At 37.0% G+C, this 23685-nt stretch overlaps 1 protein-coding gene across 1 annotated transcript in view; it reads left to right on the top strand.

The window, feature by feature from the left end:
* The window catches only part of LRRIQ1 (leucine rich repeats and IQ motif containing 1), a gene marked incomplete at its 3' end in the record, with an annotated part of 60384 nt that overhangs the window by 18291 nt on the left and 18408 nt on the right, over positions 1–23685 (top strand). Inside the window, exons 9-15 of the mRNA XM_014520455.2 lie at positions 4–124; positions 1658–1810; positions 5385–5535; positions 9795–9988; positions 10629–10756; positions 16748–16821; positions 18521–18614. Coding sequence (XP_014375941.2) covers positions 4–124; positions 1658–1810; positions 5385–5535; positions 9795–9988; positions 10629–10756; positions 16748–16821; positions 18521–18614 — 915 coding nt within the window. The remainder of the gene's footprint in view (positions 1–3; positions 125–1657; positions 1811–5384; positions 5536–9794; positions 9989–10628; positions 10757–16747; positions 16822–18520; positions 18615–23685) is intronic.

Genomic DNA, 23685 nt, shown 5'->3' with positions numbered 1-23685 from the left:
TAGGGAAAACCAGAAAAAGAAAGAAGTTAAAATAAGCCGGCCAAGAAAAAGCACAGCTAATTCAATGCCTCCATTAAGTATAGAAATGATCATTCAGAGTGGTCCTTGGAGTGCACTCCAACAGGTAACTATAATATGGTGATTCTCAGACAGTAAGAAAACTGACTGGTAATTTGAGGTGGGATTCAAAAGCTCTCATCATTAGTTTAATAAAATACGTTTTCCCATTGACTGCTGAGGGAGAGGAGGGAGAGGAGAATAGTGGTGTTAGCGAATGCTTTAGAAATCTTGCCCGGGTTCCTGATTTTATGGTTCCAGCTACTGAATTACACTAGGTTACAGGTGAAAGTACATAGATAGCTTCCTCACATTAGTTTTACCTTGTGCTTACCATGTACCAGTTTTACCAATAGCTTAATTGAAACAAGGACATTTTGTGATTGGGATAAAAACGATTCCCCCCCGCCCCCAGGATATTGTCCATTTTATGAAAATGATTCAGAATCCTTGCTTTGTAACAGTCTACTCTACTGCAAAAGAGTCACATACTATTTTTGCTGAATTTTGTTGGGTAGCAAGGCTACATGACCATTGGTAGAAATAATATATACAAATTTAATTTTTGGTATTTTTTCATATGCAGGAATATAAACAAATGCTGTAATTTGTTATTATGTTAAGAAAATTGGCTAAAATTTGATGTCTTCCATGTGTCAGGTGTCCAAGTTGTAGCTGCATTGGTCTAGAGGAAAAGGCAATCAGGGCTCGTGGTAGGGTGATACCTTTTATTAGACCAACAAGATTTTTGCAAAAACATGAAAATGTCGAATTTTAGCCAATTTTCAAAATGAAATCTTTATACTTTTCCAAGGAGAAAGCAACTTTGACCACCTGAAACCTGAGATACTGCTTCTGCCTTTGTTCAAGGTAATTTGCATAATCACAGCTCCTCACAAGATCTGAGCGACTGACTCCTTACCAGCTAAGAACTACCTGCCCAGAGGAGTTTTCATTTGTTGACTCCTCTGTGAAATCCTATGAACTTTCATTTCTACCCAGGAGAACTTTTACAATCTTTTCTCCGATCCCTGATGAAGGGTGTTTGTGTCTGAAAGCTTGCAATTAAAGAATTTTTTTTGCAAAAATCTTGATTTAATAAAAGATATCACCTCTACCACAAGCCCAGATTGTATTTTTCCAAGATACATTTCACTTCTGTTTCGAGAAGATTATTTATTCCATGTGATTTCTTAAATGAGAGAAAATCCACATTAGGATTTGTTTTGCTGCAACATTATTTCCCATATGTTCACAAGTGCTGTCACAGGTAGAGCAAAACTCACATGTAAAATGGACCTCAGAATGAGACTTGGTTCCCTTTTTGAAGTGTTACTTTTTCCTCTTCACTGACAATTATAAACCAAACGAATCATTTTCAGGCTTTTTATGTGGAGGTAGTGTTATGAATTTTTTTTTTTTGAAGGCAGTAACAGTCAATAGCTTTTTTTTTTTTTAAGTAGTAAATTAAATGTGCCTATAGTACTTTCAGAATATTGCCATATTCCTTTGATTATATAGAAATGTAAATAAAAGCTTTAATAGATTAAAATATTATGAATTCAATCATATGTATACATTTTTCACTTACTATATGTAGGTCACGACACTTACGCTTCAAGATTTGCCTGGGTGTAGCCTCTCTACGTTGTCAGAATGCACAAATCTTCAGTTATTGACCCTTAGGCGATGTGGGATAACTGCACTGGAAGGACTAAGTAACTGCAAAGACCTCAAGTATATTAATGTGGAGGTACCAAACAAATTTTAATCTATATATGGAGGTGGGGCAAAAATGCAACCTCTGCCATTTACTATTTTATGGAATTAAATACTTGTTAGTCTTTATGCACTAGGAACTTTTTACTAGTGAATGCTATATTGGCTTGTTTACTTTTCATTCCATCCAGGAAGAGCACACAGCAACTGCTGCAGCTTCCTTAGCCTGACGAAGGGTTTTTGAACCCGAAAGCTTGCTTAATAACTATTCTCCAACCATTTGGGTTGGTCTAATAAAAGATATCAAATTCACCCAAGGAACCTTGTCTGCCTATATCCTTAGACCAACACGGCTACAACCTAAACCCCTGCTATATTAACAACGCATTCCTAACACAGGCGCAGCTATATGAACGGAACTGTGCTCTGTCCAGGTCTGGTAAAACCACCATCCACAAGTGAATGAAGATACGCTTTTAAAGGCGCAGACTATTTGATATAACTACATGTATGCTAGGAACTTCTACCAGTATACCTATGTCAGTCAACGATAGTGCCTCGTAATAGACCTGAACAACATAACTGTGCTGTCCATCTGTGATGTAGACCAAATCTAAATGTATTATACATGTCAGGGGTTTCAAAAGTAGGTACCTAATGTTAAGGTCAAAAGTACATATTTAGACTCCTTAGGGTCCGCTTTTATTCCCAAATCCTAAGTGTCTGTCTTTAGCAATAGACTTAAATGACACAAGGTGATACGTGCCACTCTACTATATATACCTTAATTTGAAAATGCGGTGTTTGAAAGTTAAGTATTTACTCCCTCAATTCTGTTGTGTAGCTGTATAAAACCTATTTCTATGCTCCCTTTAGAGGGAGAGGAGATGCATGTAAACCTCTGGGGTACTCTCTCAGATTGAGAAATATAAGGCATTTCCCTTGCTCATAGGTCAAAGCATCTTTCCACCAGCATTTTGTCCAAAAAAATTCTTTTGGCTATTTTTTCTGGGCTATTTTTCCTTAACTTTCTATTTCACTATTTCTGATAGGTGTATACTCACAGGTAGCCAAAGGTCTAGCTGTCCGTATTTGCATTCAGAACCCAGCGAAGCCTTGCTGTTCTAGTTTTGTGCAAGGAACAGGACCAAACTTGACTTTTTGAGGCACGGGGTGGCACATATTGCCCCTTATGCAGCGGTCTGTACAACTGAATGAACAAAGAAAACTTTTGTCTTTATAATGTGCCTAAATTAAGGAACTTGACAGTTTATAAGAGACAGATGTGTTTACTAATTCAGTTTCAACTATTCTGATTATACCAACGTGCCACTGAGTTAATGTACCTTGACAAACAGAAGATCCATTGTCAATAACAGCCTTGAGTTTTTCTTTTTGTGTCAGACTACCATTTAAGATGTGAACTCCTCCAAATTCGGAAAGGAATTGGCAGTGTGGCTTACAGCTGAGAGAATGTTTCCATAGGCTAAGTCAGTACAATGGGAGTCAAAACCCAGTGTTCTTTTTTCAGTTTGGTACTTATTCAGAATGTAATTTGGGGATTTTTTTTAAAGTGTTCCCTAATTTTAGGTGCCCTGAGCAAAACAGTAGGAGAAGTTAGTGTATCTAGCCAAATCTGTTAGTCTTTCTCTGATTGCAGTTTATTTAGACTGTCAGAGCAAAATCATTTTCATGGGTACCTAAATGGGATTTAGGCAGAATTTAGACACCTAAACCCCAAAATATAAGCCAGATGGACACTATCTAGGTAGCAACTGGCAGCGTTTTCTGGTAATGGACCAGAGTGACCCAGCTGAGATCCAGGGGACGGCACTATGATCTGGCTGCTGCTGCCACCTTTTTTTTCTCCCTGCTGCCTGGCTCTGGTATGGCATATGTAAAAGTTTCTGGCTGCTCTGATGCTTAATTACAGTGTGGCATGGGTGAAGACCTCCAGCACTGAATGCCTCAGAAACCCCCCTGCCACCAAACACTGCTGAAGACCCTGCAGTCTGGATCCAGTGGCTCAGAGGACTGAGCCACTGGATAGATAGGCATAGATTACTGACCCCTAGTCTAGACACCTCCGCTTGGCTTGATCTTTTGATCTAAGATCAATTGTGGCATAAGCTTCATTGCAATCCAGCTCTGAGTTGGTAGGCACCTTGAGTAGCGTTCTGTTCTTTTCCGGACGGCTAGATCACTAGATTTGGCCATCTAGGAATACATACAGGTATTAGGTTGTTATAAATGACCAGTCATACAGGTGTGCAGCAGGTTTCAGTTGCCCAAAAACTGGCACGTCTGGTCTATGATAATTTGCCTCGGGTTAAACCAATTTAGATCGAGATCAGGGTAACCTGATCTACTGAACACCTGTATGTGTTTACAGGTGAAGTGCCCTGGGGCTGCACTATTCCCACTCCTCACCTGACCCTGGTTAGGCTATTTTTAGCCCTGAAACTCATGAACCTGCCACCTCCTCCAATTCCTGTCTTCCCCTCCCAGGACACTATTGTTCAAAAGGTGGGCAACACTTACAGCTCATATTCAGAAATGAAAGTTGCTGCAGACATTGTGATTCACACCAAACTTAATGCTGCTTGTGCATCCCCTCCTGAAATGGTAGAGGAGCCAACTATACAGCACTGAGTCAGGGCATAAACTCTTAGGATTGGGGAAAGATGTAGATGTGGCTCCAGTCTCAACACCTGGATGCTCTGGATTGCCTTTTGGAGGCAGCTAACTTTTTGTTGATGGTAAGGAAATCTAAAGTGCCTAATCTTACCAATTTGGATCCTCTCCTTAAAGCAAGGTGTCTAATTTTAAGCTTTTGCAAAGGCTTAAGTGGAGACACTTATGAGAATGATTTGGATCTGACTATATATGTTCACTGCCGTTTCTAAGTGTTAAGATAATTAAGTTCCAAATGATGCAGAGTATTAGCTTATTCTTACTTGTATAAGATAAATGTTTTTTTTCTGGAGGCTGGATGGCTCCTTGGAGTAAGTCTTTAGTATATGAGCAGTGCTGGTAGACAGATTTGTTTTGTTCAGGCTAAATGAGCGATCAGTTAAATATCCTCTTTTAGTAATAGCTGAAATAACAGAAGATACTGCCTGAAGCAAACTAGCACAGAAAAGCTGGACTGGGAGTATAAGAGGTTCTGCTGGGTTGTAAATGCAAATGCAGGCAGCTAGACCTTTGGTTGCCTGAGAGTATACAGCTATCAGAAACGGCAAAATAGAAAGTTAAGAAAAATAGACTAGAAAAATTGCCAAGAGAATTGTTTTTTGGACAAATGCTGGTGGAAAGATGCTTTGACCTATGGTCAAGGAAAATGCCTTACGTTTTCAATTATTAATGTGTTCATAAAAACATGACTTCAACGTCTTTGTATACAAAAAATGATTATGTTAAAGATATACCTGAGCCTGTTATTAGTTTCCTCTTCTAAAGGAAACAATTCAAAAGGTCCTGAATATTGGCTAGCTACTTGGGCTAAGATGAGTAAAGATGGTAACGTTTCCTCTATTTTTAATTAGCCATATAATATACTCCTTTCACAAAAGATATTTTTTAAATTTTATCTTTTGCATTTGTTACAGGAAAATAATATTCAAACAATAAATTGTGAGAAACTGGAAAATCTCTGCATTCTAAATCTGAATAAAAATCAGCTTTCGTCAGTTTGTGGCCTAGATGGCTGCCATAATCTCCGAAATCTTGAATTTTCCTACAATAGAATTACACGAATTGGTAAGAAAATAATACAGATTGTTTGACTCTTTTTTAATTTATATAATACTAGTGGGTGCAACTCCATGTGAAATTAAGGTGAAGCAATAAACTCCAGTGCTGTCTGAGCCAGAGTAAACTGCTCCTGGGAACAGAGTCTACATGTGCACCCAGGACAGCAGCAATTCAAGCTGGGGTAGAGTAGAACCAGGCTGGCAGGTGACATGGGGAGGGGGGTCAGCCTGAGTTCTGGGTGGCAGCGTTGAGTGACGGAGGGACTGGCTGGGGCACGAGGGTGCTGACCCTGAGGAGCTAGATTCCAGGCAAGTGTATGGCAGAAGACTAGATAAATATGGAGAATAAGGACCTTAATTCCCTGATTTAACAAGTAAATGGCAAATAGGAAATTTTAAACTTGAGAAATTTATTGTGATTTTATAGCCACCCATGCAGTTTAAATGCCATGTTAAAATGCCAGGACTTCAGATGTTTGAATGTTGATTTTACATATTAAAGTATCTGAATGTAATTAATATTACTTGAGGATACTGCCCTACAGTAATAGTGAATGTTGGTGTTTTTGGCACTTGCTGTGAAAGTAAAGTCAGTAGCCCAAGGGGGAACTGATGAAACAGATTGGTTGCAAGGAGAAATACTGGAACTTCTTTGTATCCTTGGTGCCAATAGTGCTGTATGAGATTATTTGTTTGCATTGGTTTCCTGGAGCAGAATATTTGCAAGATTAATGTGAAGGTGACATATTATTAATTGATGATCCTTAGGTATGTAGTATCTCTGTATAGAGCAAAAGCCTTCTGTAATGTCTGTTATGTACAATGAAAGCAGTGTGCAATGAGTTTGAATGGGAAAATGGATGTTCAAGAGAAAAAAACACTTGGAGTCTGCTTTTCTCTTTTCAGGAATGGCTGTGAGGAGGTTTGGTTAAACTAAGTTTATAACATAGAGTTTGTTTCATACAATAACATATTGATAGTAAGAAATCTCATAAAGATGGATTTGTGTTTTTAATATGTTAATTTGCCCCTTCTGCCTATAAATCTTGCAGAATGTTCCTTGGCAATTTGGGAAGTTGCAGTGCTGTGTTGTTGTCTTTTTTAATTTATACACAATTTATTCAATTTCAAACTGTTAGTCGATGGATTTTTTTCTTTAAAAATAAGGTTTACTTATTTTTGTGGTTGTAACAATTCAGTCTAATAATTCCTCATAGGGAACTTTGCAGGTACTATGATGTTTGTTTTCATCAAAATAAAAAATTGGCAAAAAAGGCAGTTGGTAGGAGCTGTTAGCAAAATATATGTAAAAAGTGAAGACAGAAACATGCATTCTATTCAATGATTGTATGCTCTGAATGCAGCATTCTCACTAACTGGGTGTTTAAACATTTGTATAATCCATAAATATGCCAAAGTGTATTGTTCCAGTGAACTTTACCAATTTAAATCTAAAAAATCATTATTTTAAATGAAGGCTTGTTAATAAAGAGCTTATGATGCTTCTTTTTCTATGAATCTTTCATGGGTCATGGGATATTTTTCCAGAATACTACTGATGCAAACAAGAACAAGACAGAACCATGGCTTTTATAGGTAGTTTTGGTCTTAATTTTTCTTAGAAAGTTATTAAGAATCATTTAACACAGGTATCAGCTTCTTCAAATATCTTCCTATCTCCTTTCAGGCTCCCTCTGCTCCCCTGTTCTCTTCCATTGGCCCTTGCCTCATTTACTTCCTGCTTTAAATAAAATATTACTGTAGCTGATCTGAGCAAACAATGTTATGCTTAGAGTGGGGCGCCATGGGCTAGTTGTACCATGGGCAAGTGGGGTGGTAGCTATATGCAGCTGCATTCTGTCAGAACAGCTGCACTTAGGGAAGTTTTGATCTCTGTGTTTCCTTGAGGCATACACATATTGTCACAAAACACTCTTTTGTACTCTTAGCATAATGCAAGTGATATGATGTCACCTATATGTCAGTGACCATGTGAAGTATAATTCTCATTTGTCTTTTGTACCATTAGTGCTATTTTATGCATGATGGAATCCTTATCATTATATAAAACTGAGAATACTAGTTCTTGAATTGTGAGAAAACAAATTTACCTGGCACTTGGGTTTACTGAAGATATATTTGGTTTAAACTACAGCCATTCAAGCATCTTATTTATTTTATTTTATTTTATTTTATCGGTATATTTTAATTACAGTAGCATGTACATGTCCCCAAATAGACTGAGTCCATTTTTCATGATATTGTATAAGCATAGTGAAAGAGCTCTTTGAATTTACAATCAAAAAAGCTTTCAGTTGAAATAAACAAGATGATTGAGGGGTGGGAAAGATTACAACTACATGAAGGTGAAGTAACTTTCTTGGCTCACAGAACAGAGCACTAGCAGAGCTGGAAATAATCAGGTTTCATCACTTGTCTAATACTCATGTCCAGGTTCCTTGTACATATCCGTTCATTTTCTGCCACTCTTTTAATTTAGTGCTTCTTTTTTAAGGGTGTTAGTGTTCCTACATAAAGAATAGATATAGTTAAAAATGTGAGAGGACTATTGGGAGAAGTCCTTGAAACTGTTAATTCCAGTACTATGTTTAAAGTTAATTTACACTGAGTCCACTAGATGGTGCCAGTTCCCTTTTAAACTCTTCCAGTGAATTCAGAAGTTGAGAGCCTGGGGTAGTATGTTCAAGCTGTGTTTGAAATTCTTTTAAGATAAGTGAAGGCTAGTAACTTCATATCTTAAAGCTGGGATTGGCGGTTCTAGCACAGAACATGTGGCTTAGATCTAGTTTCTTATAACTTTAATATCTGGTATTCTTTCAGGTGGATGGATTTGTTCCAGTAGGTCTGTTTCATTTCCAAGTAGCGTGCTTCAAAGTTCTGTTCTGGATGAGTTTTTAATGCAAAGCTAATAATGACATTTAATTTTTACTTTGGTTTTCCTCTTGTCTTTCCTCTTATTTGCTATTCTTTCTCCATATGCTAAGCCACCCGTGGCTGTGGCACCCCTATCTTGTTGGGATGCACAGTGCTTCCAAGGCCTAGATTGTTGGTGTGTGAGAACTGCAAGAGAGTTCTTTCCTTGCATAGATCACCCTACCCTACCCTTTTATGGGAAGACGAGAAACTTATGGGAAAATGTTGATCTTGGAGGAGTTGCCTCAACTAGTCCTGTGAAGAGAGCCAGAAAAAAGATGGTAGTATATTTTTCATGGCACCTCCCTCTTCAGAAAGGGCTGTTCATCTTCAAGGGAGACACAATGCTAGGAAAAACGGAGCAAATGGGCCCAGAGACAGTAAAGAGGCACAAGGCCTCCATTACGATGGCCTTAATCCTCTCTTGGAGCTTCTGGGATCTGTAAGGCTGTGGGAAAAGAACCCAGGTTCATTCCTCTAGCCAGTAAATGGTTCAGAGGATGGTCCCCTAAGAGGACTGGTCCCTGACACAGGTGCTTTCTCTCTGTCTGCAGGTAGTCTGCGGAAGAGAGAGGTGATATCATGATCCTTGCTGTGAATGTATTAGTGGTTAGGAGTATTTTTAAGAGCATGTTGGCTTGATACACAATGCAAATTATAATTGTTTAAAGACATATACTTTCCTTACACATTATTTTCCAACACATTTTTTTTTTTAAATGAGGCATGTCTTCATTATCATCCCAGGTGCTTAGATGATATTTTTCTAATGAATTCTCACTTCTTCAGGTCACTTAAAAAAATAACTTTAAAATGTTTTGAAGGAGTAATATTAAGCTGTTAATGTAGCTGCTGATACCTCTTTTAGAAATTATTTTAAGAGAGGGGCTAACACTTTAGAAATACCAAAGGACCCTGAATAAATATGCTAGAGCATGTTGTAGCTTCTTGATTAACAACATTGTAAGTATAATTTATTGCATAAAACATGTCCTATTACAACACTTCGCAATGAGATTTGCCCAGGGAATACTAAACTATTATTGGTTTCTTGCTTAGTTAATTGGATCAGATGTTTGTTAATAGTGCATATTGTACAAAAAGGTTGTTTTGAAAATTCTTTAAAGACATGGGAAGCACTGAACTGTTAATCAAAGTTTTCAAAAATAATTGCAGACTTTTATAGAACATGAACATTTCTCTTTGATATGTAAAAAATATTTAAACCCTGACATTTTGACAGATTCAAGTTTTATACTCAACAGAAGCTTTAAACCCATTAGGTCTTAATTCTGGCTAAATTATAATCTTTATGTATTTATTCTTTTAAAGGTGGCTTAGAGTCATTGAAAAATCTTCAGCAACTCATTGTGGATCACAATCAGATAATCAGCACAAAAGGTCTTTGCGATGCACCTACACTGATGCACATTGACTGCTCTTTTAATCATCTTACTCATCTTGCGGGCATTGAGAATTGTGCCATGCTACAAATTCTGAAGTTACAGGGCAATAACTTAAGTGAGGTAAAAATTCCACATCATTATTGTTTTTACATCATGCTTCTCTATTACTCATAAATCTAATATATATTTTTTATTTCAGAGCCACATTTTCAAAGATGTCAAGAGCTAGCTGTGATAGCTGGTCATTTCTTTACCCTATTTATGTTAATAGTCCTCCTCTTAGTAAATTAAATCCCATTCTTTCCACTATAGCAATTATTTTTCACATTGTTTTATGTTCTTATGATTTTAAAAAATTTAAAATTTAACAAAATACTATGATCATTAAGAATCAAATTATTTTTGGGCTAAAATTCTCAAAATCAGCCCCTAGATACCTACTGTATTGTTATTTAGTCACTTTTCTTAGCTAGAACACTGATATAAATCTGAGGAATACTTTGTCAAAAGCTAGCAAGTAACCTACATGAATAAAAATGAATTTACATATTTTTTTATCTCAGATGTTATGTATATACTGTGTGCCAATTATACTAAATGTTTACATATCAATATATGTATAGCAAATTTTTATATTAAAGTTAACAAACTACATTTTACCAAAACTTAGTAATTTATTCAAGAAAATTATCTGGCAAGCATTCTACTGTTATTACTGCAATCAGTTTTTATTTTCAATAAATAACTAATTTGTATTTAGTTCCCAAGGTTGGAAAATCACGTTCTGCTAAGAGAGCTGTGCTTGGATGACAATAGTATCTTAACTATGGAAGGATTTTCTTTGTGTTGGCTGCCTTTGCTTCAGTTCCTCTCTCTCTCACAAAACAGGTAAAATGGAAAGTTTTTTTTTCCCCTATTTAAGCATGTAAGTATGAATCTGAGTGCTTTACAAAGGCCATAAAGGCTAGCCCTGCTGTATCCTCTGAAAAGGTCCTACACCAGTTGATTGGTGTAGCACTTATTTAGCTAAGAAAAACATTAAAATAACCGTGGTCATATATAGAGTAAATTTAAAAGTAATAATTTTAGCAGTGATATCAATTATTTTGCTAATATTCCTTTGTTGTTTTTCTTCATATCCTATGGCTAGTTTTGCTTCTTTGCTCAGTTTAATTATCCTCCAAGTCTTTCTGGATTGCACAGTGATAGCTGGAATATTCATCAAGATACTAATTACCAGTTTACACATGCACTCTGTCAGTTTCGAAAATTACGTTTCGGGTTGTTTGCTTTCATTTTACATTGTCACCGTTCTGTTTGATTGCAGATATAAAATAAAATAAAAATGGGAAAAAAATACAAATCTCTGCAGATACTAAAACTCTAATTAAGTGTCTTATTCTTCTGTGTAAGCCAATCTGTTGTACTATGGTGAGCAAATATTTAGAATTAAAGATACACAACTTATAAAATAAGTTAGGCTCAGTTGATGTAAAGCCAAGCAATAACCTTGGTTTATAATTTTGTATATTACTAGTACAAAAATGAATACCGAGAGGAAAAAAGGCTTATGGCAAAGTGATTGTTTTAAAGATATAAGGTGATACAGTTTCTGAATGGAAAGTCTATTTTACTGAACTTTTATCATGATTTTATACATTTTATGAAGGATTTACATTAACAACCTGCCTTCCTTTTGCAAGGATTGAAGTACCAGAGATAAGCAGGTATATGTCATTTAAGACATGTGCAAAACAGATTGACCCGCAGAGAATATAGGACAGTCCTAGAGACATTAGGACATGTATCACATTCAGCAGCATTCTGTTATAGCTGGGAAATTTGTATGTTGTTTTCTGTGTCTTTTCAACCAGATGAAAGCCAAATAGGAATGATTATGGAGAAACATAAAGAAATTATGGTAAATTTAGATCCATGTAGAGTTTAATATGTCTATATCTGTTACTGACTGATGTGCAAGAAATATGTATACAATTTCACATTTGTATCTACCATTTCTAGGTATGCAATGTAAGTCAGAGTGTGCACATACCTACTTTTAATGCATTATAACAAATCCTACTTTTCAATCTTGATCACACTTCTGAGGTTTATGTAGAGGTTTTCTAACTCTAACATGAGCATTATACGTTGGACAGTGGATTTTGTTTTGTACTTTCTGACTTAATTTGGAAACTCGGATAAAAATGTAAAAGTGTATATAAATTGTCTAGATGGCATTTGCCCCTTTTTATTTCATGGATTTTATTTTTGTTTTTCCTTTGCTAGTCTTCTTCTTGTAGAACACCCAATCTGAGTTTCGTTTTTTCTTCTTTATATTTTATAAAGTTTTTCTGACTTTTTTTTTTCCTTTTCCCTCCACTATTGCTGTCACCTTTTTTCCCCATTCATCCACCCTATTGACAAAGCCATATTTTCTTGCATGTAACTTGCCTATAAATATAATATTTTTGGAAGGTCCCAAGAAAGAGAAAAAAACACTTACCTTGGAATACAGGTAAGTAACTGAGACTTGGGGTTGAGAGCTGCATGCTGGGGCTGGGAACCACATGGCAGGGCCTGTTTTGTGCATCAGCTCTGAAACCATTTGCCAAGTCTGACTCAGTGTCTAGCCCCAGAGTCAGTGCTTGGTTCCAGATTTGGTGGACTAGGTCCACTCCTGCTGCCAAATTTCCGGACCCATGGAGAACTCATTTCCTTGCATATAATGCATGCCTCTGTTTTCCCCAGCTGGTTTTGGGGGAAAAGGTGTGGAGTATATGTGATAAAATATGTTCTCACTCACATGACTCGACTCATTCCCTGCAGTGTGCCTTTTGCCTGTTCTGCTGTCATTATGTACTGCAATGGTTGTCTGGTTGAAGAGCTGCATGTTTGGAAGCAGCATTGCGTGTTAATGCACTCCCCAAGCAGATAGATGGAGGACTAGTCAGACCAGAACTGCTTCCATTTCACCTTTGTATGTATCAGTGCCTTAGCTCAAATTGTTGGGGCAAAAGGACGAGATATCATGTAATACATGTTAAAAGCCTCAAAATTCCTAGCATTTCAGTAGCCTGCTCTATTACGTTAACTTTATGTACATCATAAGCAGCTCCATATGTGTCTGCTATGGTGAAAGTAACTGGATGTTCTACATAGAATAATTGTAATGGAGAAAGCTGTTGAAAGAGAAGCTGTGTCTTTGCTTTTATCCTGCAGCTGATGCAATTTTGTAACTTAAAAAAAAAACACTGAGTGCCATTTCCTTTTTGCTAACTGCAGGAAGCCCCTTCATCAGTAAGACTGTGCATTTATACTGTCCCTAAACATGAAGCCCAGGATTTTAGAAACATCTACATAACCTAATTTATAAAAAAATGTTGATAATCTAGATATTGTTTCCCTATCATAAACCAAAAATTGCTGCTAGCACTCACTTTTCAAAGGTGAACCTCAAAGCAAAATAAAAATCTGTTTTAAATCCATGAATTAGTAACAGGGAATTGGTGTAGAGTTAAATGCATGCAAACATAAAATATCTGAAAAATAAATGCGTTTTTTTACATACCTGCATTAGCCTACTTTGTTTTGTATTCTTTTAATGCTACTGTTTATATGAGTGAAGAGCTTTGCCTGCACACTATGGACTTGAACTTCCCATTCATAAAGTTAATCGCAAAGCTTCCGTTGATCTTAGTTGAGCAGAAGCATTACTAGTGCAGAAGTGAACTGCAACGCTCTTGCTCCCAGTACTGAAGAATTTACTAGTATGTTATATATTAGTCAAGAGTGCTATAGGGTAACAGCATCGCAGACACCCAAATAGGAGAAAAATGTTCCTTGTTTTTGCTTTACATGTTTGTGATAACATTAACTGTTGAGGTGACAACAATCCTGAAAATAGCAGTCCAGTAGGAAAAGAAAAGTCCTATGCACTATTCATACCTGCGTATGTATTCTGTAAACTGTTTAGGTTCTGAAATAAAGCATTTATCAATTTAAAATAACCTATGATGCAGTATATCAAGCTGCTGTTCAGCTTTGAAATAGACAAATGATCTCTTTTGACAATTTCTGTTTAAAAAAAAGAGAGACCTGTCACATTTAAGGTATAAATATAATCTCCTGCCTGCTGAAGTTGATCATAAAAATTCCAGTGACCTCAGAAAAAACAAGATTGAATTCTTTGTGGACATTTTTGATCATGTAGACAATTAGCATATTTTTTGTACAACAGTCAAAATGGAAATGCTAAAAGATCCTCTGAAATCTTACACCTATTATTCTCTCTAACAAGCATTATTCTCTCTATTAAGCACCCATCAGAAAATGCCTCCTTTGGAGAATTTTATTACTTTTCCAGAAATATTTGGGAATTAACTTCAATATCCAGTTGTATTTAGATTAATCAGTCATAAAGGGAAGTGCTTGGATAATGCACTTTTATGAATGAGGGATGGTTTGTTTGGTTTTTGCAGTCGATTTCAGTATACTGTGGTTGCACCTATGCCATGCTTATTTCTGATTGTCTGACCTTAGGGAACCAATGTGTACTGTCTGCCAGAGAACATGGTGGGAAAATGTAGAAATATAATAAATTACTGTGTTTGTGTTTGATTATGATTATATATACATTCTCAAAATTATAAAGAAGGTGGAAAAATATAGGAACCTTACTTAAAATGATATACTAAGTTACTCTAAGTCATAGTTATGCCATCTTCCGTCCTGCTAACCTCTTATTAACATCAATGCCAGTTTCCATGTGTAAAGGAAGACAGCAGGATTTGGACCATCAAGCATAGTAATTGGTGTACATGTTCTGAAATTCAGCCTTTATTTTCTCTAGAGAATACCTACAACTGTTCCAGTCTTTTAAATCTGTTTTTCTGACTAGAAGTATATCTGGGTATCTATGTCCAGTCCAGCTTCAATATTAAATGGGAGCAGAAAAAGGAAGCTATTGCTTGCTTTTTTTGTGAATATCTTTTACTTTTGTGTCTTCTTTGTAATTTATATCTTTTTTATGCCCAGGGCTAATGTGACAAGGTCAAGTGGTATTAAGTTTTCAGTAATGTCCTTTGTCTTTCTGGTTTGAATTTTCTGAGAAAAAAAATTAAGAAAGAATGTCAGTAAAAGGAAAGCTATAGAATGACTTAACTCTGAAACTCTGGTTTAACTCTGGTAAAGCTACCAGCAGATGACTGTAGTCGAAAGATGATTGCCAATTCACCACTCTGTAGCACAACAAATACCAATGCAACAACACAGTATAAAAAGGAAATATTACATCTACTCAGCTAGAAAACAGAGCTTTTAAAATTGGATTTTATTCCATAAAACCCCATCCAACTGTTGCTGCTTCTGAAATATACATGTCTCTAGTCTGTACCACGGATTTTCTGATTCTAATATGTGCTCTTTGCCACTACCCATTACAAGTGATTATTATAAAAATATAAATAGAAGTGGATGCACTGTTTGGATGTTAATAGAAAAATCAGTTTTCTTATGATTTTAAATGATGATGTCAATGTTAATAAAAGCCTATTAATGAAGTATATTTTCCTCTTAGTTTCTAAGACTAATGTTTCATTGTTCTTTCTGACTCCATTTGAAAAAAATATGGTAATTGGATAGCAAGTTAAAGTAAGCACAGTTCTATTTTAAAATGTGGCTCTCCATAGTACAATGGTTTGCTTTTACTATGCTATATGAAACACCAGTGTTTCAGTTTCTACTTATCCATACAAAAATTTTAACTAATTTAACTGAATGTTACACTGATTTAATTAAACTAGTGCCTGTTTATGCATCAATGCTCTAATTTTGGTCTGAGAGAAGTTTATTACAATTTTGCTTAATTCATTTTTTCAGGTTTAAGCTTAAGCAAAATTAAAGTTTTTTTTAATATAGAAATAGCAGTATTTACAAACATTCCTGGCTTATAAATACTGGCTTAAAAACGATTCTTAGTTATACTGGTATAAGTTTATATTTGGATAAAACCATATCATATTGCAAAACAACTGAAGATGCTTTTAATTTTCCTAGTAAAAATGATCATTGGACATGCTTTCTAAGGTTTAGGCTTTATTCAGTGCCTTTTTAAGGCATTTGTTGGACTTTCACAAAAGCTGTCTTTACCATAACCTTCCTACTTTGGGGACCTAATAGTTTGCCACATCATTCTGGAAGGGCAGTTTTGTTCATAGAATCATAGGGCTGGAAGGGACCCTGAAGGATCATCAGGTCCAGCCCCCTGCTGACGCATGCATAAAAAGTGATCCTGTGTCAGTCCCTGAACTTGGCACATCACTGACACAGTGTCCTGTCCCAGAGAAATGACAAAGGCACCACAGACCTAGTATACCACAGTGCAGCAGCTGACGTGTCAAAGAGCATGTGGGTTCCTGCAAGAATGTTAGTGCTGTTCATGTGTTGAAGTTGAAGCATTGCAGTAAATACTGAGTGGAGAAGAAAAGAGAAGGAATTCTGTATATTTTAATTTTTTTTGTCTATTTTCCCAGAATCAGGGTCTCTTTCTAGTTGCATGCTAGTCATACTATCTCAAAAGAAGCTGATTGAAAAATTAAAAAATGGCAGAAGAGTTGAGATCATAACTACTGAGGGGGAGTGGTAGGGAAGACAGTAAAATCTACACAGCCTCAGTGCCATGTAGAAGACCAAGAAATGTTATAAAACATTGTAAGGCTAAAGGGGAAAAACTGCAGCAATTAATTCTAGCACCTTGGATAGCTAAATGAATAATTTCTGAAGTTAAAGTTCCCATAAGTGAGAATAGCTATAATGTCAATGGGAACTGTCTCAAGAGAACAACAGTAAATTACGAAGACTTTTTTTTTCCTGATTTAGTTTGACGGAACTTACACCCCTATTTTCATGCATCTCTTTGGAGAAGCTAGATATCAGCAACAACTACTTGTCAGGTAAGTTTTTAGGAACAAATTAATCCAAAATATTTTATATATTCTTTTATGAAAAACCCTAAAGAATATAGACAAACATAATAATATAAATGTCACTGAAATTGTTAAAATATAAATAAATGGTCTAAATATTACCAAAGTTTTCTCATCACTCTTATTAGTGAAGTAACTTGGGGAGCCTAAAACCTGATCTGTTCTGATTAGCACATGTTGAAGCAGACTCAGTTGGAGCACAGTAATAAGAATGCTCCAGTGTACTATAGCGTCTTGTGTATTTATGATCCCTGCTTTTCAAAATGGTGGTGGGGGCACTTTAACTAAAGCTTTAGTTAAAGGACCCCCACCACCATTTTGAAATGCAGGGCACTGAATATATGAGATGCTATGGATGTTTTAATTAGAGCGGCTCCTGCAAGACACTCTAATTTAAAACGCCCTCCCTCACCTTGGTGCATGTGCAAAAATGCCCTTGGCATCTTTCAGCAGTTTCTATGTGGTATAACTAACATCTTTCATATATAGTTCCCTTGTCCCAGGGGAAATATTGTGTATTTGGAGTAGACTGTTATTTCTCGTTTTATCTATTGATTGATTTGTTTTATTTATTTATTTTAAAGTGTACTTAGGGTAGAAAATGCTAGGCAACAGAACATGTTTGTGCTTAGATGTGCTGTGGCAGTCGGTACTAGTTGGGGTTTCCAAAGGCTGCTGACTTTATACCCTATCTATTTCTTTGCTGCCTTGCTACAGATGAAGTTGTACGTAATGGAGGTCAATTTGTTCCATAAACCAGAATGGAACATAGACTTCTACGCCAGAAGAGTTGCTAGAAGGTTTTAATTATGAATGCAGATACTTGAGGGCTTAACATCAATGAGTAACTCAGAAAAAAAATTATCATTCCATGTTTTTTTTATTGTTGCCCCACCTTTGTTTTTTCCATGTACTACTAAATATGAAAGGACTTGGCTGACTGTGTGTTTACTTCAGTGAAAGAAGAATATGCTGTGGTTGAAAAGTCCTCAAAATATTTTCCCTTCTCAGCCAACATTTCTTTTATCTTGCTTATCTTCAGTTTTCACAACTGTTCTTTTTCCACAAAAAGATCTCATACAAACACTGGGTTATCTTGATGGTAGTGAAATGGTCAGATGCACTGATGAATAATTAATTATGTCCTGCTTGCATATGTCAACTAAAGAATCAAGTGACTTATACATCAACTGCTATATTTCCTAACAGTGAAAAGCATCATATACATAACATTCCAAAAACTACTAGCAGAATTGTGTGTCATCACCTATAGTAGCAGTAGTCTGCGCTTGTACATTTCTAGATGTAATTCAATTTCTAGATGTAATCATAGATGTCACATTTAGTGTGAGAGTTCTCTTTAGGCCCAGGAAGCCTGAAAAGAAGGAATGTATCATCAGCCTATATTCTGATATTTTCCCCCCATTTCTTATTTTTTCTTTTAATAGCACACTGGTTTTTATCAAATACCCATTTATCCAGGTATTTCAGGTATTGTCAAACCTATTCATATACTTGGTTGTCTTCTGAATCTGACAATAAAAATGTTAAGAATGTACATATTTGCTAAGTTTTGTTTAACATTCTCTATGCCAGAGCTGGATGAAATGTCACAAAATTTCTCAGTCAATTTGATATTTGTTTTTTCTTTCTTAATATATTATAGACCTTAGTAGTGTTAGCACATGGTTTAATGGATGCCATGAACTAACTGAATTAACACTCAATGGAAATCCACTTCTCCAAGAAAAAAACTGGAGGTAAGAAAATCAGTTGATAATCCCTGAAGTATATTAGATTCTTTTTGAGAGGCTATCTCAACCAGAGCACTAACACAGCAAATGATGTATAAGTCATAATGTTTAAGGGCATTTATACACATACATTTGTCTGTTTCAACACTCCAGAGATCCGGTGTGTTGGAACAGACTTGATTAATCAAGTCTGCTTTGCATGCAAACTGTGGCGCCTGGTGCTGCCTCACATGCATTTGTATAAAATGCGATATGCGCATGAGCGCTGAGAAAATGGTGGCAGTGCACTTTTGAACACATTTGTGTTTTAGTTCAAAAGCATGCTGCTGCCATTGTCTCAGTGCTGACATGCATTTTGCCATTTATACAAATGTATGTGCTGCAGCACTGAGCACTTTCAGCACAATCATGTGTACAAATGCCCTTAGTTATTCAGGTAATGTCTTTACAAAAACCTGAGGATTGCAGTCAATTGCTAGGAGGATGCTGCAGCTATACATTTTAAAAATTAAATATAATTTAGTTGGTCTAATAAAAGATACCATATTTACCCACGGAACCTTGTCTGACTATATCATATCAGATAGTTTTAGAGTAAAAAAGTATCCTCAGTATACTTGATAAGATAAATGGCCAGTATTATTCAACTTGTCCACAAGGACTGAAAGTGCTGTTCTAGTGTATATTTCTTCATGAGGGGTTGGGACACCATTGCAAATGGCAATACAATATTATCTTTGAAGTTTTACTGATATATATATATATATATATTTTAAAGTTGGATATTTTCATTGTAAAACTATATCCAGTGTACTCCTTTTAGGGATTCTAACTTCACTGTATGCCTCATATTTATATATAAATAGGGAAGTCTGTGGGGAGTAAATATTAATCTTCCCTCCTAGATGTAACAAAGAAGTGTAAGTGTCTGTCTGTGTAAGACATTAGGGAGAGCAGTACAGGGCTTGCCATCTGTATTTTTTCTTATATGGTACATCTTGCATTGATTACTAACCTCAGAATTAGGGCTGACTTCCAGTTTACTACTCTGTGGCTAATTTGGTATTCTCCCTGTTTTGTGGACAATATACTACTGAACACTTGAATAATTGTAAAGGTAGGACTCAACTAAGCCCTCGAAAGAAAGCCCCTAGAAAACTCTCTCAAGGCGCAGACAGAAGTGAGTTTTTGCCCGATCTGGCCCCAGAAAGCACTCTAGTCATGACCAAACAGAAGCGCACAGCTGCATAACACTAGTGCTGGAGGGTGGCATGGGTGGATTGGACCCCCCATCCCAATCCAGTCCACCCACCCACCCCATCCTCCAGTGCCTGCTGGGGAACCCCCAGAATGAGATCCCACTGCTCCCTTTCCCCCCCTCCCATTCTGAAAACAGTGCCAAGGCTGGAAGGGGGAAGGGGCATTGGCAGGGGAGAGTTGCTGCAGGCTTGCAGCTGCTCTAAACAGCAGCTGGCTTCCCCAACCTCTGGGACCCAACAGCAGACTTCTGTTGTAACTCATTGTAACTCAAGAGTGCTTCCTGTGAAACACCAGGAGTTACAATGGGGAGCTGCTCTTCTGTTTGCACCTTCAGTGAGCAATGGTTAAACACATGCAAATTCAGACTACTGTCTACTTTGTAAACTGTTGTTACCATCCTCTCATCCTGCTTACCTCTTCATCCTCCTATCATGCTTCTAATGAGTTTAGATTCTGTTCTCTTTCTGTTCAGTGTTTGTTACACACAGTATGGTGAGGCATTGATTCTGCCTAATGTGCCTGCATGACAAAGCTCCTCCTCCACCTCCCATTACACATGCAGTTGTATGGCTAGGATAACCCAGTTGCACTGCCTAGCAAAACCAGCTAAAAGTTTGGGAGAAGCTAAGGGAGTTGGCTTTTCTAGCAATTAAAGGTTCAGCCGCTTAGTTGGACAGAACAAGGAAAATTCCCAATTAGCTTCTTAGCAAGAAAAGTCTATGTAGTTAGGAATATCCCATTTAATAGGAAGCCTTTTTTTAGTTCTATGTCCCCAAAAATTTCTGAAGCTACAAGCATCAGATGATGATAAAAAACAGTTTTTGCCACCTTCATCTGAGTAACTGTCAGCTACAAGCTGGAACTAGCTGCTAGATATAAGAGCTAGTCATAGTAGTTTGTCTGAACCATGGAAGTCCTCAGATTCTGCTATTTATTGGGGGTGCCTGACTTTCACTTTCAATTCCTGATCTTTTCTTTGGGCCACAGATCAAGGGAAGTGCATCAGTTCAGCAATGCAAGATTGTGTTTGCCTCCAAAGAGTGACCGCCAGCGATTGTGGTGGAACTTAATAATAAGAAGCTATCTTTCCATAGTTTGACTTAAAGTTCACATCTCTCACCCGCAGCTCTTCTCGGGTTTAGCTACACCCTTCAAAAAATTGATAAGGACACTTCTCTGTGCTTAAGCAAGGGCCACCAAATTTGGCTTAATATGTTTGAGTTTTTAGTAAAAGTCCGCATCTTTTCATTTGTTGCTGGAGTGTGGTAGTGTAGTCACCTCAAGCTTATTCTCTTCTGTAATTAACATTTTTCTCCACCTCCAAATAAAATTAAAGAACATGTCTTTAAATGTTTTATAGTTTCATAAAGTTTAACGTATAAACTAAGACCTTTTAGTACAGTTCTTATTAGTTCATTCACAAAACAAGAGAGTGCATTGAGCTCTTCTGGCACAGACATTTGTCACTCAGATAGACATTTTTCAGAATACCTATTACTTTATTTCTGTTCTCCTTTGGAAATAGTGTACACATTTAAATTGGCAGGTTTACTATGTTCCATCTGTTTGAATGATTGAAATACCTGTCTAACCGCCAAAAGAACACGTCTTTGATATTTCCAGTAAGTGATTGCTGTGAAACACTTTAGAAAGTAGTTTTTCATTTGTATGAATTCTGTTTTCTAAGTACTTGATTACTTATTTTTGCAAAAGAAATGAACTCCCAAATACAAATGTATATGAAACTTTGCCTATATGCTTGTCTGTATTTTTAATACTGATAAATTGTATGGTATAGTCATGGCTCTATTATAGCTTTCTCCTTCAGCTATGCTGTGTCTCTGTGTCGGTCTGTTAAACGTAAATACGTTTTTGAGCATGGGACTATATTTAAGATTATTTTGTTCACATATGTAAAGTGCTTTCAGTTCTTTCTATAGAAAGAAATATTTGACTTGTGTTGCTCAAATTTTAAGTATGGGCTTAAGCTAATAAGACTTAAGCCTGTATTTAAATACAGTTCAAGAGACTTTCTCCTGTATTGGGACATTTGTTATTCTTATTAAATTTAGTTTAAAAGATTCCAATGAAAGTGACATTTCAAGACCAATTAGCAGGTATTTTCATTCAATAATTTCCCATCTATCAGTAGTGCTGCTAATGTTTTGATTGTTTAAGATCTGTTCTCTCCTGTTTAGAAACAGTTCTCACACTTTTGTGAAAACTGTTCTAAGTTCACATAGAATTTAAAAAAAACCAAGCAATATGCTGTTGTGAGAGGGTGCTTAGTGCACCTGTCACTTTAAGAGAAGAGAAGGCTCGAGAAACAGCTCAAGCAGCAATCAGGGAAGACACCTGAATGGAAGGGGGCTGGGCTTGGAGTATATATAAGCCCAGGGCCTGAGGTAGGCAGACAGCCTGGCCCTGGAGGCTGATGTGAGAAGAGCTCCTGAGCAGGCTACAGAGAGAGCCTTTTGATAGAGACCTAGAATGCCTGGGGGCTGAGGTAATGCTAGTAATTTAGGGTGGAACTAAGGGGAGGTAGAGGTCCCAGAGGCCTAAGAGTAGGGCCAGAGGCCTAGGAGTAAGTCTAGTCCAGAAATAGGGAAGAGAAAAGACAGACAGATGCTTGGGAGTAGGGAAGAGGGAGAGGGCTCCAGGGCCCAGAGAGGAGCCAAGATGGGTGTGTCTAGAGAGCCTGGAGCCAAGATGGGGACAGAGAACCCATGGCCCAGGGATGGGCTGAGAGTGAGTGAGGTGGATCAGAGCAAAGGGCCCACTAGTCTGATTCATAACGATTGATTGGTAACCTCTGCAAGGCTTGGGCATGGGTAAAAGGGGAGATGAGGAGGCCATGAGGGTATCCTTAAAGTGATAGGCAGACAAGCTTATTTGGGTGAATCTGGTATCTTTTATTAGACCAACTTAAATAGTTGGAAAACAATTTTTAAGCAAGATTTTGGGTTCAAAAACCCTTCATCAGGCTGAGGAAGTTTCAGCAGTTGGTGTGTGCTCTTCCTGGATGGAATATCCTTAAAGTGATAAGTGTTTAGAACCATGAAATTGTCCTTATGGTGATAAGTGAGTGGATGAGATCTGGCTTATGGGCCTGTGGGGCGGCTTCCCATTCCTAAATACATGTTAACCTTAAGGCATGGCAGGTGAGCAGAGGGGGGAGGATGCTTAGAAGTCAGGGTAAAACAGGGTCCGAGTAGCCACAAGGGGACATCACTGTCATCCCTGGGACCAGCCTTTTGTTACGCAGTACACAAGATTCCATGTTCCTGTCATCTATTGAATGACAGGAACATGGCTCTTCTGTATAACCTTTTTACCACCAATTTTCCCAGGCACCTTCTTCCCTAATTGTGACTTCATCACTTCAGTCTACCAGATTCCTTTATGACCTCTTCTTATGCATGTAGGTCCTCTCAAATCCATTAGACACATGCATCCTTGTCATGACCCACCTTATCTTGAACATCAGATCACTCTGTCTTACCAACGTAACTACTCATTCAGTCTTGTTGTCAGTCTGCACTACTTTTGACTTCTCATTTTTTTACATTTGCTCTCACTGATCAGAATTGCGCCTCAACATGATCTTAGGTCCATGTGTAGCCATGATGACACTTGCTGTCCCTCCTCCTGTGTTTTCTGTACTCTCTCTTTCCTTTTGTTGTAGTTTACTCCTTCATTACTTTTCTACCTCTACCCATTATATAAAATTCCATAATGCATTCAACTTCTTTTTTTCAAGGCAATCAGAATTAAATGTATACTTTAATCTCCATTCTTATACTTTTTAAATAATATA

The sequence above is a fragment of the Alligator sinensis genome, unplaced genomic scaffold (assembly GCF_000455745.1).
Source record: "Alligator sinensis unplaced genomic scaffold, ASM45574v1 scaffold976_1, whole genome shotgun sequence".
NCBI lineage: Eukaryota > Metazoa > Chordata > Crocodylia > Alligatoridae > Alligator > Alligator sinensis.
Note: the sequence above shows the minus strand (reverse complement) of the source record. Positions and strands in the feature narration are given on the sequence as shown.